The 20,368-nt window shown below is 42.0% G+C and overlaps 1 protein-coding gene across 1 annotated transcript; it reads right to left on the bottom strand.

Moving 5' to 3' along the window:
• Positions 1–3,377: 3,377 nt before the first annotated feature.
• LOC136316283 (calcium homeostasis modulator protein 6-like) lies at positions 3,378–5,488 on the bottom strand. Its single transcript, XM_066248250.1, has 2 exons — positions 4,886–5,488; positions 3,378–3,920 (listed from the first exon to the last, which is right to left on the bottom strand). The coding sequence occupies exons 1-2, from the start codon at positions 5,411–5,413 to the stop codon at positions 3,498–3,500; spliced, it is 951 nt and encodes a 316-aa protein (XP_066104347.1). The 5' UTR covers positions 5,414–5,488; the 3' UTR covers positions 3,378–3,497.
• Between the last annotated feature and the right edge of the window lie 14,880 nt (positions 5,489–20,368).

Below are 20,368 nucleotides of genomic sequence, written 5' to 3'. Positions count from 1 at the left end.
TTTGCCACCACCTGGTCAGGCTCAGTTCAACAGTTTTGAAAAGTGAGCACTATTATCTTGATTTTACAGACAGAAATGCTGAGTTTCAGAGGTGTTAACTTATTACACACACACACACACACACACACACACACACACACACACACACACACTGCACCTAACTTCAAAGGCCATGTTCTTTCAAGTACCTAACCTTGCTTTGCAGCCACACAAAGTGAGGCTTAGTTTCACAGAAGTGATTAGTTTGTGTCAGAGCAATGGTGCTTTGAGAAAACTAAAGGTGGAGGAAACAACATGTTAATTAGATGTAGCTGCAGTTGAAAATGTTTTTTTCATTCAAGTAGTATTTTTGAACAACCTTGTATCCCTCCGTCCCCACTGTTAAACTTGGGGTCAATGAGTAAGAATTGGACACTATTCCAAGTACCAACAGTATAAGGACATACCTGAAAGAGAAAAAGCAGAATCAATATAATGCATTCAGCTGAATGTCCTTTATGTCCCATAGGAGATCAGGCAGAGGAGAGAATAATCAGGTGCCGTGAACCAGTACAGCTAGTAATTCTGGGTCCTGAGGGAGAACGGTGTGGAATTAAGAAAATAGATTCACCGAGAAAAGAGGATGGGATCGGGAGGCCTCTTCAATGCTGATGGCAATATCTGAGTCCCATAGCCCCCAGTTTGCTTTATTATATAGCCATATGCAAATAAGGAAGTCTTTGATACAAAGTCACACGTCTGAGGCAAAAACAGGAATTCTCTTAAGGCATAAACAGGAATCCCCCCACCATGTATAAGTGAAGTCAACCAACATCTGAACAAGCAAAGGATGAGAGGAAGGGCATGTAAATTGGTTCCAGCAACTTAAGCAAGCAAGTAAAATGGGGCTATGAGATGAGTGCAAATACTCAGCTTCATAGCCAATATGGAGGTGGGAGGGGGAGAACTTAGCCTTTTGCTAAGCCTCAATTTACAAAGGCTTTTTGCCACTTGCAGTCTACCACAGTCAGGGTGAATGAAGCTGGGGGTTCTGTTCAGAAAGGGGGACAGAAAGGGCACAGATATCAGAGCACTGGAGCTGGGCTTTGTTGTGAATTAGCTTATGATAAAGAAACAAATATTGACCTTTGAATAATGTTTCCCATAAATGATCAGGTTTTTTGGTAACTGGTCTGCCTGGGACTCGGCTCAGGAAAAGGGAGGCTGTGATAGAGGAATTCACTTTTTTTCTCATTTTGCCCAAGTAGGAAGCATTGTTTGCATTGGACAGCTGCATTGGGGATGGAAGGGTGAGGAAAGTCCCTGGTTTGTTGTCAGATGCATGGACACAATGGTTCCAGTAGAATGGAGTCAATGCTCATTCAGAGCTCATGAATTGGAAGAGAATGCTCATCATGCAGCAGCCCTGGGAAAGGAAGTCAACGGTGTGCGTGGTTGGGTTGGGTTCTCAGCAAGGGCTGGTTGGTTTTCTTGAAATAAGAAAGCAAAGTTCACAAGGCCAGAGAAGCCTTCTTCCCCTTTCTTGAAGTTGCTTCTTAGCAAAGTAGAAAGCTCCAGACCAGAGCTTACAGAAACCATTTGGAGAGTGCGTCAGCCAAGAGGCAGAAGCACCCAAATCCTGTCCACTGGGCTCTGGGAAGGGAGACAATGGAGAAGCTCCCTATGGTCGTGGACCTGACCATCAAGCACCAGCACGCACTGGGATATGGTCTCGTTACTCTGCTGACTACGCGCGGAAAGCGCACGTCTTCTCCACCGTGGTTTTCGAGTGCCTCTGCAGCCAGAGCCGGACTTAACGGTGGGCGCACCTGGCAAGCATGTGCCCTAGGCCTCGACATTTGAAGGGTCCTGCAAAACCCCAACTTTACACTATTTCCTCATGTCACTTAGTTTGGTTTCATATGTGCAGTTTTAACATTAATAGTATATAATATTTTTTATTTATTTAAAAATATGGGTAACATGATTTTTATTGTTATTGTTCTCTCTCTTTTAAGGGGCTCAATATTTTCTTCTGCATGGGGCCTCAACTGACCTTAATCCACCTCTGGTTATCACCACTGTGCTCCCCAATCATGGATCCCACAGATACTGGTCATTCCACCAATGTGACATGTTTCCATAGCCCTGAGAGTCTGGTGGTCCACATTTCCTCCCGGCACCTGCAGTTGAGTCTAACACCCTGGCATCCACCCCCAGCACCTCTGGAGCAATAGGTGGTTCTAGTTCTGGGTCTATTGAAGATTACCAAGTCTTTTATACTCAACTCTGTTCTAAGAAAACATTGGTCAGTTAATTAGCCCTTAGTGGAGATAAAATAAAATATTAGTAGTTTAGAAAGGATTCAAGAATTTTCTCTAAAGGAGATAAAATAATATTTGAAAGACCTTTACACTTTTGAAAATCCACAGTTTAATGCCAATTTACTTTAGTTTTTAAGAAATGAGAGCCTGACCAGGTGGTGGTGCAGTGGATAGAGCGTCGGACTAGGATGCGGAAGGACCCAGGTTCGAGACCCCGAGGTCGCCAGCTTGAGCGCCGGCTCATCTGGCTTGAGCAAAGAGCTCACCAGCTTGGACCCAAGGTCGCTGACTCCAGCAGGGGGTTACTCGGTCTGCTGAAGGCCCGCGGTCAAGGCACATGTGAGAAAGCAATCAATGAACAACTAAGAAGTCGCAACGCGCAACTAATGATTGATGCTTCTCATCTCTCTCCGTTCCTGTCTGTCTATCCCTGTCTATCTCTGCCTCTGTAAAAAAAAAAATATATATATATTAAAAAATAAAAAAAAAGAAATGAGAGATTCTAAGTACATTAGAAAACCAATGGTTAAGGGTTTTGTTTTATGTTTTTACTGTGTTACTTTTTATCTCAACACTATCATTATCAGTGGTTTCAGAACCCACAAGACATTTCTCAGTAAAGAAAGCAAGATAAAAAAAATTTTTTTAACGTGTCAACATGCACACACACACATGAGAGAGAGAGGGGAGACAGACTGACAGGAAGGGAGAGAGATGAGAATCATCAACTCGTAGTTGTGTTACTTTAGATGTTCATTGCTTTCCATATGTTCCTTGACTGGGAGGGCTCCAGCTGAGCCAGTGACCCCTTGCTCAATCCAGTCACCTTAGGGTTCAAGCCAGCAACTACGGGGTCATGTCTATGATCCTATGCTAAAGCTAGAACTCAGTGAGCCCATGCTCAAGCCAGTGACCTCGGGGTTTCAAACCTGGGTCCTCAGTGCCCCAGGTCGATGCTCTATCCACTGTGCCATCACCTGGTCAGGTTAACCTTTCTTTTTAAATAATTAATATAATAAAGAAGTAAAATTCTAAATATTTATTTCAGATCTAAAATTCCATGTTGTCATAATTTGGAAGACAAAAAAAAAAAAAAAAAGAAGAAGAAGAATAGGCCACCATAAACAATCCTAATGTTTATCTTTTAAAGAAGCAATAATTCAAAAGAACCCCTTTTCCTATTCATTCATGAGGTCATAACCCAGAAGTGGTGTCTATACCAGGAGTATCTACAAACTGAAGAACAGGATCCACTATATCTCCTTCAGAAGATTTGCTACTGTGACTCCTCCCTTTTCTGTTAACGTATTTGTGCAACAGGCTGTAGTACTGGTTCTTCACATTGAAAGTATATAGTGATGAAATCTGTTTCCAGTCTTTCCTGCTTGGAGTAAAGCATTCCTTTGGATCTGCATTCTTAAAGAAACATTTAACATTCTCTTTTGCCAATTCGGTTGCATGTTCTATGGCTTCACTTTTGAAAATCTTCTGCTCCTGTTCCATATAGATTTTCCAAAATTTCAGCTGCATATAACTTACTGGAGATCGGCATCGGGTGATGGATGTAATAATCAGAAATAAAATGATAACAGCAGCTATCAGGATCCAGCCTATTATCTACGAAAACAAAGAAAATACTAGGAAAACAGCAAAATATTTATACTAATTTAGTACATAAAGTCCTCAGGTAAAGTTTGAACTACTCAGCAGTTATGATGATGAACAAGCAACTGTTTCAGGTCTCAATCTCTTAAGAGAAAAGAATGGCAGTGGCCTCCGGAGCCCTCAGTACAACTGCTTGCTCTGCAAGTCAGTCATATTCCAAGTCACCTCGAGGGCCCAGGGAGATGCGCATATGTCACTCCCCTAGGACTCAAAACGAGGAATATTGGCACATCCAATGAAGCAAACATTCATTTTCAGGAACCTCTGAGTTTTATATTCCATAGAAAAGTGTGGGGTGGTGGCTTTAGAGCCAGGCAGACCCCTTTAATTGTAACAATTGAATTGCTACAATTGAAGGCAGGATATAAGGGTGGGAGCACAGGGCGAGTGCCCTAGGCCCCGACTTCTGAAGGGCCCGCAAAACCCCAACTGTACACTTTTTTCTAATGAACCGTTTGGTTTCATATGTGCAATTTTAACATTAATAGTACATAAGATTTTTTATTTATTAAAATATGGTTAACATGTATTTTTATTTTCCATGTGTCTCTCTCTATTTTTTAAGGGGCCCAATATTTCCTTCTGTGCCCAGAGCCTCAACCGACCTTAAAACGCCTCTGAGCAATTCTGCCTACGTATGGCTGCACAAACCTGACCTAGACGCATTGTGTTCGCTATAAAGAAGCAGGATACCAATATATAATATAAGGACCTAGTGCGGTATCTGGCACTGAGTAGGTGCCTGCAGCGAAATAAAGTGCCTTTCCTCCATTTGCTTGTTAGCTCATTAGAAGCAAGAAAGCATTCCAGTTTGTCAGGTGTCTGAGAAAAGGGCATTTCTACTTAACCCGGTGCGCCCTCATTCCCCCATCGCCTTTCTCCGTTCCTCCCAATCGCGTCCGTCGACGCCGCCTGACCTGCGACTGGGCCCTGAGTTCCATCTGGAGGTCCTGCATTGCGGGCTTTGGGGCTTTCTTGCAGGGCACCAGCGGCAGCTGGTCCATACAGTCGAAGTCCCGACCCTGACAGAGGAACCGCGCCATGACGCCGCTCCCGCTGGCGCCGCACTCGTAGAAGGCGCCCCCGAGCAGCGCCACGGCCACCCAGGTGAGGGGCGCGAGCGCAGCCGCCCCGATGAGCTGCGCGCACACTAGGAGCCCGCGCGGCCCTCGGCTGCAGCCGGTGCGGGCGCCCGGCTCACAGCAGCCGGTCAGCAGACGCCACGTGCGACCTCTAATAACGTAGCCCAGAAGGAAGAGCAGCAGCGCGGGGACCAGCAGGAACACCAGGCCGTAGGGCAGGTTCCAGGTGGCGCTGCAAGGGCACTCGAACACCACCGTGGAGAAGACGCGCTCCCCAGCAGCAGTCAGCAGAGTCACCAGACCATAGCCCAGCGCGTGCTGGTGCTTGGTGGTCAGGTCTACGACCGTCTGTAACCTCTCCATGGTCTCCCTTCCTATAGCCAGTGAACAGGCCTAGGTGCTTGCAACTCTTGGCTGGCCCGCTCCTCAATGGGTTCGGTGGGCTCTGGTCTGGGGCTTTCTACTTTGCTAAGAAGCAACTTCAAGAAAGGGGAAGAGGGCTTCTCTAGCCTTGTGAACTTTCGCTTTCTTATTCAAGAAAACCAACCAGCCCTTGCTGAGAACCCAACCCAACCATGCACACCATTGACTTCCTTTCCCAGGGCTGCCGTATGATGAGCATGAGCATTCTCTTCCAATACATGAGCTCTGAATGAGCACTGACTCCATTCTACTGGAACAATTGTGTCCATGCATCTGACAACAAACCAGGGCACTTTCCTCACCCTTCCTTCCCCAATGCAGCTGTTCAATGCAAACAATACTCCCTACTTGGGCAAAATGAGAAAAACCATAAACTCCTCTTATTGCAGCCTCCTTTTTCCTGAGCCGAGTCACAGACAGACCAGTTACCAAAAACACCTGATCATTTACGGGAAACATTCAAAGGCAGATTTTTTTTTCTTTATCATAAGCTCATTAACACCAAACCCAGCTCCAGTGCTGATATCATTGATGTCTGTGTCCATTCTATCTCCCCTCTGAATAGAACCCTCAGCTTCATTCACCCTGACTACTCTCTCCTCTGCCTGATCTCTCACAAGACATAAAGGACATTCGACTGAATATATTTTTTTGATTATGACTTTTCTCTTTCTTTCAGGTATGTTCTTACAGTGTTGGTTTCTGAAGGAGTGTTAAATTCTTACTCAGTGACCACCAAGTTTATCAATGGGGGTTGGGGTATACTCGGTTGTTCAAAAATACTACTTGAACAAAAAGACACTTTAACTGCAGCAACATCTAATTAACATGTTATTTCCAGCATTTTTATTTTTCTCAAAGCACCATTGCTCTGCTACAAACCAACCACTTCTGTGAAACTGAGCCTCAGTTTGTGCAGCTTCACAGCAGGGTGACATATGTAAAGGAACATGGCCTTTGAAGTTAGGTGCAGTGTGTGTGTGTAATAAGTTAACACCTCTGAAACTCAGTATTCCCATCTGTAAAGTCAAGATAATAGTGCTCACTTTTCAAGACTGTTGAGTCTAGTAAATTGAGTAGCATATGTAAAACATAATTACAAACAGGATGTGCCTATTAAATTAATACTCAATGTGAAAGATTACCTCTTACATTGCAACTTTAGGATTAGACAACAAATATCTGTTGTACACAATTTAAGAATTCGAATGAATGCTGAGTTTTAGACCAAGGATTGTATTCGGTGACTCAGCAACCCTCTACTACCTTAAGAGAATTGGTGTGCCCTCTGCTGTCCACCTCACTCCAAGGAGGGTGTCTGGATATGGAGTCTGTGTGGGCAGGTCCCAATGAACCCGTTCCTGTTGGCTCCCTTCAGATAGGTTTGCTTTATTTATCTGGGAAGAATAAGTAGCCTACAGAACTGAGTGAATTTTTAGAGAAGGGGCAAGTAATGTATTATTCTTTTTTTTAGGCCATCTATATACCTTCTTAGTTACCTCTTACCACCAGTGCCTGGCACAAGCCCAGCATTCCATAGCATTTTGATGAATAGCTTTGCTCTCTGGTGTCTACAGAAGCTGTCCCCAGATCAAGTTCCTCATTGTCATGCAGAACAGTTGGGGCTCTCTTTTTAGAGATTAAACCAGGTACTGCCAGGCTCCCTGAAAACTTGCAGCAAAATTGAATTTTAAAGCAAATCACCTCTGTCCCATCATCTCTGTAATCCTACATTTCCAAAAACAAAACCAAAAATATCCTTCCCTTGCTCCTCAGTGACTGGGATTATTGGATACCACAAGAACAAGACAGAAAGCTTGCTTTTATTGAGTGTATATATCTCATTGAGTTACAACTCACTGTAGTGGAGAGAATGTAGATAATGATGGGAAAGTTCTCAAGCTTATGCAGATAATTAGAATAGAATCATGTGGTAGAGTGTCCTGAGAAAGCCTCCAGGGAAAGGGGCATTTAAGCAGAAATCTGAATGACCAGGGCTCTGGGGTGCCAGGAGCTTGGCAATCTGAGGTTGGAAAGAGAACATAGAGATAGATGGGAGTACTGAGGGTGAGAAGAAAGTGATCCATCATGAGGGCAGAGCTGCAGGTTAAAGTCAGCTTTAGGAATTTTGTGGATTAGAATATGAGATTACAGTCCTGCCCCTGAAATTCATTACAGACAGAACAACATCCTGAGCTATTATCCTGTCAGCTTGTGTCTCCCAACACCAACTCCTGGGGTTACCACCACTGTGCTACCCATAATGGATCCCATGAATACTGATGATCATTCCACCCCTGTGACATGTTTCCATAGCCCTGAGAGTCTGGGTCCTGCCTGATGGTCCACATTTCCTCCCGGCACCTGCAGTTGAGTCTAACACTCTGGCATCCACCCCCAGCACCTCTGGAGCAATAGGTGGTTCTAGTTCTGGGTCTATTGAAGATTACCAAGCTTTTTATGCCCAACTCTATTCTGAGAAAACTTTGCACAGATGTTTAGCCCTTAGTGGAGATTGAATAAAATAGTAGTAGTATAGAAAGGATTCAAGAATTTTTTCTAAGAGACAAATAACATTTGAAATACCTTTACACTTTTTTTTATATGTGCCACATATTCGTTATCTAGTCTTCTATTTTTTTTTTTTACAGTGATTAAAGCCTTTAAGCAAGCTCACTCTTGGCCAATACAGCAAGAATCCATAAAAGAGTAGTGTCCTTAACATGTTCACCAAGTCCAAGCCTTTACACTTTTGAAAATCTACAATTTAATGCCAATTTACTTTGGTTTTTAAGAAATTAGAGATTCTCTGTTTAAACACATTAGAAAATCTATGGTTATGGGTTTTGTTGTATTAAGTTTTTACTGTATTAATTTGTTTCTCAACACTATCATTATCAGTGGTTTCTGAAACCACAGGACATTTCTCAGTAAGGATAGCAAGGTAAACCCATTCTTTCTTCCTCTTTTTTAGCACATGCGAGGGAGAGTTAGACAAGAGAGATAGACAGGAAGGGAAATGAGAAGCATCAACGTGTAGTTTCAGTACTTTAGTTGTTCACTGATTGCTTTCTCATATGTGCCTGAAGTAGGAATGGTCCAACCAAACCAGTGACACCTTGCTCTAGCCAGCAACCTTGGGCTATAGAAAATGACCATAGCATCATGTCTATGATCCTGGACTCAAGCTGGCAACCTCAGGGTTTCAAATCAGGGTCTTCAGAGTCCCCGGTTGATGTTCTCCCCACTGTACCACAACGTGGTCAGTCTCCAGGAGTCCCCAAACCTTTTACACAGGGGCCAATTCACTGTCTCTCAGACCACTGGAGGTCCGCCACATACTGCTCCTCTCACTGACCCCCAATGAAAGAGTTGTCCCTTCCGGAAGTGCAGCGGGGGGTGGGGAGCGGATAAATGGCCTCAGGGGGTCTGCATGCAGCCTGAGGGCCATAGTTTGGGGACTTCTGGAAACTCTTGAAAGAATATACACATTCACATAGTTTCTTGCAGTCATCTTGAAGGGAGACAGTTGTCAAATAGCATTCTCTGTAGCTCTCATAAGAGCTCAGACTAATGGTCTGGCACAGTTTGGAATACAACTGCCAGATTCTAGCAGAGTGTCAATCTTGTCCCCTGGCATCACCTAGAAGAGTAAAATCGAATGAAGGTTTGTATCTTTTAAGTATCTACGATGTGCAAGATGGAGCATTAGGTGCCAAATTTAACAAATAAATTTAGAAAGTGTGACACTTTTGATCTTATGGAATACTGTTCTGTGTGTTATGATTTGTAGATATATTCTTTAAGCTAAGTACAGGGGGGCCTCGGGTTACAACACAGTTCTGTTCCTATGAGAGTGACATAACCCAGTTTTGCTGTAAGTAGAAACACACCTTAGCCTATATCACCTACTTATCCTAACACAGTTGTAATATCATAATCCAGAAATAAAAAACTTAGTCATAGAAAAAAAAGGATATAAATATACTGGACTGTACACTAGACTATCGTAACAGAGAAAATGACAAAAAATGAATGTAAACAATTTTTTTACCTTTATTTCTCTGATTGGCTTGCCCACTGGAAGGGGCCAACTCTTTCACTCATATGCCATGTTACTGTGTATTATTCCACCACGCACAACTAACTACTTCACTAACATAGTCTGTTAAGCACGATCTTAATGGTGTAAGCTGAAACACTCATGTCTCAATTTTTTTAAGTTTTTATGGGAGTGAGCATTGTAAACTTGAAACATTTGTCAAGACTGTCCTAACAATAAATACTCAAAAAGTATTGTCCATTATCATCATTCTTTCCTCCCATGACTTTGACAACCACTGTGTGTCACCATTTCCAAATCTTCATCTCTAGCTCTTCCCTGTGCTAAGTTCTATAGACATTTCTGATAGCCTAGTCACTATTTCCGCTTGTGTGTCCAGCAGTGACTTCAAACCCTAAATAGAATTCATTGCCCCTTACAATGTATTTCTGCTCCAGAATTTTTAAGTCAGTTAAGGATCTCAGTCTTTTAAACTAGAAAACTCAGGGTCACCTGTCTCAGACTGTCTTCCAGATGGGACCTTTCTCCCTACCCTCACTAAAAGTGGCCAGAACCAGTGGTGGGAGTTAGCTGGTTTGCACCATTTCAGCAGAACAGACACTTAATTTTTTGTTGAGTTCAGTGAACTGGTTGTTAAAACCGCACATGTAATCAGGGTTCTCTCTAAGGTGGGCTCTTGTACAGCCACCCAATGTGGAAATTACACAGCTGATGATGCTCAGACAACAGTGAAGAAAATTGCAAATGAGGATACCAATCAAGAAGCAATATGGAAATATCTTAAATAACAGTTTTACTGGGTTTTTTGTCAGGTAATATTTAATATTTTTATTATTATTTTAAAACTCTTGTAACATAATCTTATTTAAGTAATAAATGCATGAAATAATAAACTACCTTTTGATACATCTTTTTTTTATACTTAAAATGGTCATTAGTGCAGAGAACCAGTTGTTAAATTATTTGAATCCAACCTTTGACCGGAGCTAGTACTTCACCCCTCTCTAGGCTATGCCACACAGTCTTATCACATTCAACTTCCAGAAAAAGGAGTCTGGATGTGTTCTACAAAATTGTTAGGCATGTGTGAACAGGATACAGGGTACAAAAGTTCATAGCAATATTGTTTGCACTAGGCAAGAACTGATTTTTTTTTAAATCATAAAACAAATATCCAAGAACAGCAGACAAAATAAACTGTGAAATATTCAAACTACAGAATACAATATAAAATAGAAATAAATAAATGCTGCTACAGCAATAAACAATAACAAGGATGAGTCTTAAAAAGAAGGTGTAATGATAGAAATCAAACACAGAATATATACAGTATGATTCTATTTGTAAGGTCAGAAATTGTCTAAACTTTTTTTTCTGAGGATGTATACCTAAGTAATAAAACCACAAAGGAAAACAAAACAGTGATTAAGAATCACAAAGAAGGCCCTGGCCAGTTGGCTCAGTGGTAGAGCGTCGGCCTGGTGTGCAGGAGTCCTGGGTTCGATTCCCGGCCAGGGCACACAGGAGAAGTGCCTATCTGCTTCTCCATCCCTCCCCCTCTCCTTCCACTCTGTCTCTCTCTTCCCCTACCGCAGCCAAGGCTCCATTGGAGCAAGGTTGGCCGTGGCGCTGGGAGTGGCTCTATGGCCTCTGCCTCAAGCACTAGAATGGCTCTGGTTGCAACAGAGCAACACCCCAGATGGGCAGAGCATCGCCCCCTAGTGGGCATGCTGGGTGGATCCTGGTCGGGCACATGTGGGAGTCTGTCTGACTGCCTCCCCGTTTCCAACTTCAGAAAAATACAAAAAAAAAAAAAAAAAAAAAAAAGAATCACAAAGATGGTGGGCTTGAACAGGATTATGATTGGGGTGGGGGGGAGTAAGGGCTTGGTCATTTTTACACAAGGGTAAGGGTAAGACTTATAACTATGCTTTGTATAGTATATTTGCTTTTGTAGTTTTCTGGCTATAGGTTATATTTCTCAACTTAAAAGTCCAGAAGACAAAAATATCTAATTACATTATTTTCCACCTGGAAATACTCAAGGCTCCCAATTGTCAAGAGGACAAGTTCCATACTCCCTTTGTTGACACAGAAGCTTTATCTATTCTTGTTCCATTCATTTATCCCAGTTCCCAACATTGCTGACCCCCTTAACAGTACCTGAACTTACATATCACAATCTTCCTCACTTCTATGCCTTCTCACTCACTCTTATCACTCACTGTCTTGAATGACATTTCTCTGTTCTTCACCTGGAAAGCTACTCTCTTCCTTTAATTTTTAAACATAGCTTTTTTTTTTTTTTTTTTTTTTTTTTGACAGAGACAGAGAGAGAGTCAGAGAGAGGAATAGACAGGGACAGACAGACAGGAACGGAAAAAGATGAGAAATATCAATCATCAGCTTTTGTTGCAACACCTTAGTTGTTCATTGATTGCTTTTTCAAATGTGCCTTGACCATGGGCTTTCAGCAAACTGAGTAACCCCTTGCTCAAGCCAGCGACCTTGGGTTCAAGCTCGTGAGCTTTGCTCAAACCAGATGGGCCCGCACTCAAGCTGTCGACCTCAGAGTCTGGAACCTTGGTCCCTGCATCCCATTCCGACACTCTGTCCACTGCACCACTGCCTGGTCAGGCTCTTCCTTTAATTTTTAGTTCTATGTCATCTCTTCATTGAAGCCACCTTCAAAACCTCCAGGTGTAGTTAGCGGTTCTGTTTTGTTGTTCCCCTACCATTAAACAAATAATAATGCTGCAGTAAGTTTTTAAGGTGCTTATTGCAACATTCCTCTTCAGAATTCCGCTAATCTGAGAGCTCCCAAAGAGCCAGGACTTCTTATCAGTCCATTCTTCAATAAAGTCAGTCTCTCCCTATCCACAACTCTCTTCTCACACCTGAAGTAGTCCTCACCACATCGCATATGACTTTATCTCCTTACAAAACTGTTTCAGGCCCTGGCTGTTTGACTCTGCAGTAGAGCATCAGTCTAACATGTGGAAGTCCTGGGTTCTATTTAGTGACCATTGGCTTCTCCACCCCTTCCCCCCTTTTCTCCTCCTCCCACAGCCAGGCGCTAATGGTTTGAGCGAGTTGGGCCCGGCCACTGAGGATGGTTCTGTGGCCTCACCTCAGGTGCTAAAATAGCTTGTTTGCTGAGTAATGGAGCAGTAGGCACAGATGGGCAGAGCATTGCCCCAAAGGGGACTTGCCTGGTGGGTCCCTGTTGGAGTGCATGTAGGAGGCACTCTGTCTTCCTGCATCTCACCTAAATAAGAAAACAAACATCAAACAAATAAACAAAAAACCCTGTTTCAACAGATATTATACAATTTTTGTGAGAATTAATGTGAGATAGTATAAAGAACCCAGCACAGTGTTTAGAACATTTTAATTTCAGTTATGTTCTGTATTTATTTAAACAGTGGTGACTCAGACATGTGCTAGAGGGCGCTAATTCTCCACCACACTAGGCTATTGTGTTCTGTGAGCTGTTACCCCTTGACTTGCTCACTCATCCAACCAGGAACGAAAGACTCCCAGATGCTTAATAAGCAGAACTATTCATCCACTTTTGTTCAATGCAATAATATTATTCAGACATTTATATCTATGCCTTACTCAAAAATATTTTGTTAAACAACAATCCAGCAGTCAGGTTGATGGCATCATGAACTTATTGTCAACCCTGTTTGTTTATTCCCCAACCTAGGGCTGGTCCAACTAGAAGTGGAAAAGTCAAACAAAGCAGGCCATGTTGATTTAGGTGATACCCTCTCCTGCCCTAAAGTGAAGAAATGCCAAGCAAGGTGTTTCCTGAACTGTAAACGGGAGGGGTGCAGCAGATCATCTTCGGGATCCCTCTCAACATCTATTATATACAAGCCTGGTTCTAGAAAAATACAGGCATGGTCTCAAAAAATACCGACACTCAAAAAAAAAGTGACAAAATTCAGTCAGAAGTGAAAAACAAAGAATTCTTTAAATCTTCCAAAATGGGGGGGGGGGACTGAAAATCCATTTTTACCTTTCCTGTAATGCTGGGGTTTAAAAAAGCACTGGGATTGAGAAGTGATGCTCTGAAAGACACATTGTGAAGTATTTTCTAGCTTCTTCTATATCTCCACGCCTGTTAATAATTATTGCAGCCAAATGTTTGTCTTCTTTAGGAGAAGGTGACTTAGTAGGCTTATTGTATATAAAGTATTAGCCAGCTAATTGAAAGCATTATGATTTCACAATGACTTTATTCATTTCAACTACCTGAGAAACCACAAACACTTATGACTAAGGGCTAAGTCCGGAGAACAACACTTAATTAAAAGAGGGATATGAAGAAATTAGTAAATAATTTGTTTTTATGCTTTTGAAGCTCTTTCACAATGAAAGAATCAAAATTTTGGGGCAAGGTGAGGCTAGAGACAAAGCACAAGTCGTCTTTTGCACTGATAGTGTGTACCTTATACTTTCTAAAAGCCATGCTGCAGAGTTCTAAACTGACGAATAGTTGTAGTCATTCCTAAAATATGTCCTTTATCTCATTTTAAAAATCTACTCTGACAAAAAAAAATTATTTTCGTAAGATTAAAGGTAGAACATTGTAGAGAGATTAATAATTTCTATATAATTTTGCTCATTACTTAATGGTTTAAATGATTATAGTGTGGCATATTGAAAATTCCAAATAATTAAAAACAAATTCTAAAACATCCTTTTAGCCTGACCAGGTGGTGACGCAGTGGACAGAGCATCAGACTGGGATGCAGAGGACTCAGGTTCGAAACCCTGAGGTTGCCGGCTTGAGTGTGGACTCATCTAGCTTGAGCACAGGGTCGCTGCCTTGAGCGTGGGATCATAGACATTACCCCATGGTCACTGGCTTGAACCCAAGGTCACTGGCTTAAGCTAGGAGTCACATGCTCTGCTGTAGTTCATCCCCCTAGCCCTCCCTCCCATCAAGGCACATATGTAAAAGCAATCTATAAACAGCTAAGGAGACTAAGGAGCTGCAACGAAGAATTGATGCTTCTCATCTCTCTCCCTTCCTATCTGTCTGTCCCTATCTGTCCTTCTCTCCATCTTTTTCTCTGTCTCTATCACACACACATACAAAAATTTCTTTCATTCTGAGCTTTAAACAATAGCCCAAATAATTGCTGGCTGTGTGATTTTGGTCACATTTCTTAACCTCTCTGACCCTAGCTTCCTAATTTATAAGAAGAGGATGTAGATAGTATCTTCTCTACAGAATGGGTATAACAGATGTGTGCAAAGTTCTTAAAATCTATAAGCCTTAGTAAGATGACTATTATTATCTTTGCTGTCCATAAGCTTTAATATAATAATGCTGTAAATATGGACAGAGCAACATTTTCATGAACTTTAGCACATTTTATGAAATAAGACTAGTATATGGACTCTCTATATCCTATTTTTAAAACAAAAATTATTTTATAGAATTATCGAATATTCTTTCATCCCCTACTTCTTCCTCTGGCATCCTAATACTTTTTTGAATAAAAAATGACTTCTCACAGTGAATTCACAAAGGTTCTCTCATCATCTCTAAGGTTCTTAACACATCCACTAATTAAGCAACACAGAAACCCTATTTAGACTGCAGAAAACATACAGTAATTTGTATGAGATAGTCCTCTTGCCAGAGCTTTTTCCAGGAAGTCTGGCGTCCTCCGAGGTGTGACTCCCCACGTGAGCAGGTGTCACTACAAAGGCAGCCGAACAACCAACCCTCCCAGCCGTACACCCCCCCATCCCACATCCCCGCGCCCATACCACACTGTCCTACGTTCTCTAGGAAGTCAGCTGTGCTGGTGAGGATTGCACAATGTTGTCAACTCAAAAGGTATTCTCATGGGCAATTGTTGAAGCTTAGCAACAATCTACTTATGTTGTGGTTTACAACATCGCACACAAATGGCGTGTTATTTTAAGTTGTGCTTTGGCATCTGGGCTTTCTATCCCACTTGGGACCACCACGTGTAGAACAGCCATATAACTGCAGGTTTGCCTTGTTGAAATCTGCCTTCCTGATGTACCCTGTCTCGGAGGTTGAATTTTAGGGCCACCGCAGCCCAGAGGTGACAATGTTGAAACAGTTCCTGCATCCAGCTGGGGCATGACTCAGGGTCAAAGCTTACAGCTCCATGGGAGGTTAGTGATGTGAGATCCTGTAAGGGCTGCAGCTTCATAATTAAGGTGCTTTGGGACCACAGTCTTCCATGCTTTATTTATTTATGGCCAGTTGTCAAGTACTTTTTGAATAACACATTTGTGCCAGGCACTGTGTAAGAACAAAGTACAGGTAATAAGCAGGAGACACAATCCCTGCCCTGGAGAGCATGGCCCACGGGGGCGGGCTGACGGAGCATGGATTTTTATGATCTCTTCATGTCGCCTAAGTGTGAGCCGCCCCAGCACAGTGTTTAGTAATGGCGCTGTTTTTTCTTATTATTTATTTATTTTTAAAGTCAGGCAGAAACTTTATTCTTTGGTCAAGGAAGGAAGAAGGATGAACCAGGGCTCCAAAGGCACCTTCTCAAGAGTGATGTAATATGTAATTGCAATTTATATTTCAACTTTGGTTTTTAAAAAAGAGTTTTGTAAACTCTTTTCAAAAGAATCACATTTTTCTTTCTTCAGCCCTTTTTGTGTCTGGAACAGATACAGTCTACGCAGTGCTCCAAGAAACGATGCAGACCTGTCCTCCTGCCAGTAAAGAAATTCCTTAGCGAGCAGGGTGAAGTAGCTAAGAAATCAAGGTTCTCTGTCCAGGAAGTCAATAAATGGGATTTCTTTTACTTTCCTGGCTATCTCTTATCGTGGACAAACTATGAAGAAAAAAAAAAGCCTGGTAAACAACAAAGCCTGGAAAGTGGAAAGCAGGGAAAACTGACCAGATGTCCCCCTCACACAGCATGGTAGCTTTTCATTACTCTTTCTTTGAAAGAAAAGGAAGATGACTAAATCACTGAAAACTTGTTCAAAACTAATTCCTAAATATATCCTAAAATCACTTTTCATTGTTTAATTTGGAAAGTTCTGGTTGACTATAATGTTTGAGAAGCTGCCACTTAAGGAAATTCCGCTTTAAACCAGAGCCCCAAAGGCCCATCCCGAATCATGAGAGTTTCCTTTGGGACTCACCACTAACACCATAGGGTCCTTCCATGACAGAGACTTCCCAATAGCTCATTTTTAGAGACATGCAGAAAGAGTGGCAGTTTTACTTCATCCGTTTAGAAGTTACTCCAGCTGCCCGGGTTAATCAAAATGCTCAATTGGCACTTTTTCTTTTATATAAAAATTAAATGGGGTCAGAGAAATGGTGCTGTAGAGATACTCCTTATCTCTCCCCTTGAAATTTCAACAAATTCTACAACTATATGCAGAGAAAAACCCCAGATGAACCTGAAATATACACACCCTGGATAGACAAAGGTATGATCGTGCAAGAAGGCGGGCCAAAGCACAGAAGAAAAAATAATACCACAGGACTGAGTCTATCTCCTTCTTCACAGACCTGAGGTAAGGAGGCACTGTTTGCCCAGGCTTTGTCTCAGACCCGGAGGAGCCGGATGGAAGAAGGAGCAGAGCAAGAGGCCACAACAAAGAATGGGGAGCAGGGACACTTCCCAGTGTTTGCTGCACCCGTGATTGCAGGGCTCAGCTATTACAGGAACGGAGTGCACACAAAGCCAGTGTCAAGCTCCCAAGAACTGCAGGTGAATAGCTTGTGGAGATCAGCCCACAGGACACTAGGGCACGCTTGATCTGCCCACCGACTGGCACAATTTAGCCTTCTGGTGCCAGACACACTTGATCTGGGATATGGGATCTGTGCGCCACTGGCTCTGAAGCTCAGACACCAGCTTGCTGGAGGTAGTTTAGCTTTAGCGTGTGGGGACAGGAAGCCTCTGATCTGCGATCTCTGCCATAGCTGCTCCTGAAACTCAGGGACACTGGCTTGTGGCACACACCCCCAGCCTGGCCCAGGGTTGTGCTTGGAGAGCTTAGAGTGATATCAGAGGAGGGACTGGACTCTGTCACCTCAGCCTCCTGGTTCCTCATTGCTCCCCTTGCTATGAAACTAGCAGTGGTGGCAGACCCCCCTCCACTAGGTATCCAGACTGCTCTCTCCTGTGAGAGGCACGAGCACCCAGAGACTAGATCCCCTGCTCTAGTCCCCGATGGGGACATCGGGGGGGAGGGCCCTGGAGAACTCCTGGTCAGCCAGTGCTGGTATCATAAAGTTGCAAAGCCCTAGCAATAAGCTCCTCCTACCAATGTGACAACTTTGCCTTTGCCATTACAAAGGTGACAGCTAGGCCTTAAAAAATCACCCAAGAATTTTGCAGAGGCAAATCTTGTAGTGCAGCACCTCCAGCCATAAAAAGGAATAATTATCTCTTATTGGGGTTATTAACAATATCACCCGCAAATGCCATCAAGGAAAAAAAATCAAATATGGATATATAAGACAGAGACGTAGCTCAGATAGATGATGAAAAATCCCCAGGAAAAAATCTCAATTACATGGAAACCTTGGAGCTTAATGACAGAGAATTCAAAATTGGAGCTCTAAAAGTACTCAATAAGATACAAGAAAACACTGAAAGGCAATTTAGTGACCTCAAAAACCAACTTAATAAACAAAAAGAGTACTTCAGGAATATTGAAACTATAAAAAAGAACCAAACAGAGATGAAAAACTCAATACATGAACTGAAAAATGAGGTAACAAGCTTAGCCAATAGAACAAGCCAGATAGAAGAGAGAATCAGTGACATTGAAGACAGACAACTAGAGATACTACAGAAGAAGAAGAGAGAGACTCACAAATTTAAAAAAAATCAGAAAGCCTTACAAGAATTGTCTGACTCCACCAGGAAGAGCAATATAAGAATAATGGGTATATTAGAAGAGGAAGAGAGAGAAAAGAAGATGGAGAATATGTTGAAACAAATAACCAATGAGAACTTTCTAAGCCTGTGGAAAGAGTTAGAGCCTTGAATCCAAGAAGCAAACAGAACGCTGAGTTACCTCAACCCAAACAAACCTACTCCAAGGCACATTGTAATGAGATTATCACAAATCAATGACAAAGAAAGAATCCTCAAGACAGCTAGGGAGAAGAAGGATATAACATATAAAGAAGTGGTAGTCAACCTGGTCCCTACCACCCACTAGTGGGCGTTCCAGCTTTCATGGTGGGTGGTAATGGAGCAACCAAAGTATAAATAAAAAGGTAGATTTAACTATAGTAAGTTGTTTTAAAGATTTACTCTGCCAAACTTAGCAAAATTCAACATAAAGTACTTGGTAAGTAATTATTATTATATGTTTTAACTTGCTGTAACTCTGCTTTATAAATTTTATAAAGTTACTTCCCTACTTTATAAATCACCATTACTGTGGAACCGGTGGGCGGTTAGAAAATTTTACTACTAACAGAGATACAAAAGTGGGCAGTAGGTATAAAAAGGTTGACTAACCCTGATATTAAAAAAGGGCCCATTAGGCTATCATCAGATTTCTCAGCAGAAACTCTAAAATCCAGAAGAGAGTGGATTCCAACATTTAAAGTACTGAAAGAGAGGAACTACCAACCAAGAATACTATATCCATCAAAGTTATCCTTCAGCATCGGACTGGGATGCGGAAGACCCAGGTTCAAGACCCCAAGGTCGCCAGCTTGAGTGCAGGCTCATCTGGTTTGAGCAAAAACTCACCAGCTTGAGCCCAAGGTCGGTGGCTCGAGCAAGGGGTTACTCAGTCTGCTGAAGGCCTGCGGTCAAGGCACATATGAAAAAGCAATCAATGAACAACTAAGGTGTTGCAACACACAGCGAAAAACTAATGATTGATGTTTCTCATCTCTCCGTTCCTGTCTGTCTGTCCCTGTCTATCCCTCTCTCTGACTCTCTCTCTCTCTCTCTATCTCTGTAAAAAAAAAAAAAGTTATCCTTCAAATATGAAGGGAAAATGAAAACATTTACAGATATACAGAAGCTGAGCGAATTTTCACCAGAAAACCCCCACTACAGGAAATACTAAAGGGGGTTATCCAACCAGATACAAAGAACAAAACAAGACAAAATTACAAGGAAAAACATTTTAACAAAATCACAATAAAAACAAGGATAATCTGTGACAACAATAACACAAAAGGGGTGAGGATAAAGATCAGCAGTAAAAAAGGAAGATGGAATGCAGAAGCACTCATGAGATAATGGACTCTAATAAATATAACTTTTTTTCTAATAACCTAATGGTAACCACCCTTGAAAATGCCACTACTGAAACACATAGCTTAAAAAAAAGAAGAAACAGAAGGTAGAATTATGGAACACCACCACACAAAAACAAATGACAGAAAAACAAAAAAGAAGAACCAAACAAAACACAAAGCTATCAGAAAGCAGTATATATAAAATGGCAATAAGAAATCCTCAAGTGTCCATAATTATAATAAATGTAAATGGATTGAACTCATCAATAAAGAGGCACAGAGTAGCAGATTGGATCAAGAAGCAAAACCCAACAGTATGCTGCTTTCAAGAGACACATCTAAGCTACAAGGATAAAAATAGATTCAAAGTGAAAGGTTGGAAAATGATTCTCCAAGCAAATAATACCAAAGAAAAGCAGGAGTAACTATACTCATATCTGACAATGCTGACTACAAGCCAACAGAGGTAACCAGAGACAAGGTTGTACATTTTATAATGATAAAGGGGGCAATGAATCAAGAAGACATAACACTCCTTAATATATATGCACCAAACCAAGGAGTTCCAAAATATATAAGACAG

Source organism: Saccopteryx bilineata, chromosome 12 (assembly GCF_036850765.1).
Source record: "Saccopteryx bilineata isolate mSacBil1 chromosome 12, mSacBil1_pri_phased_curated, whole genome shotgun sequence".
Lineage (NCBI taxonomy): Eukaryota > Metazoa > Chordata > Mammalia > Chiroptera > Emballonuridae > Saccopteryx > Saccopteryx bilineata.
The sequence above is the reverse complement of the archived record's forward strand: the minus strand, read 5'-3'. Positions and strand labels throughout refer to the sequence as shown.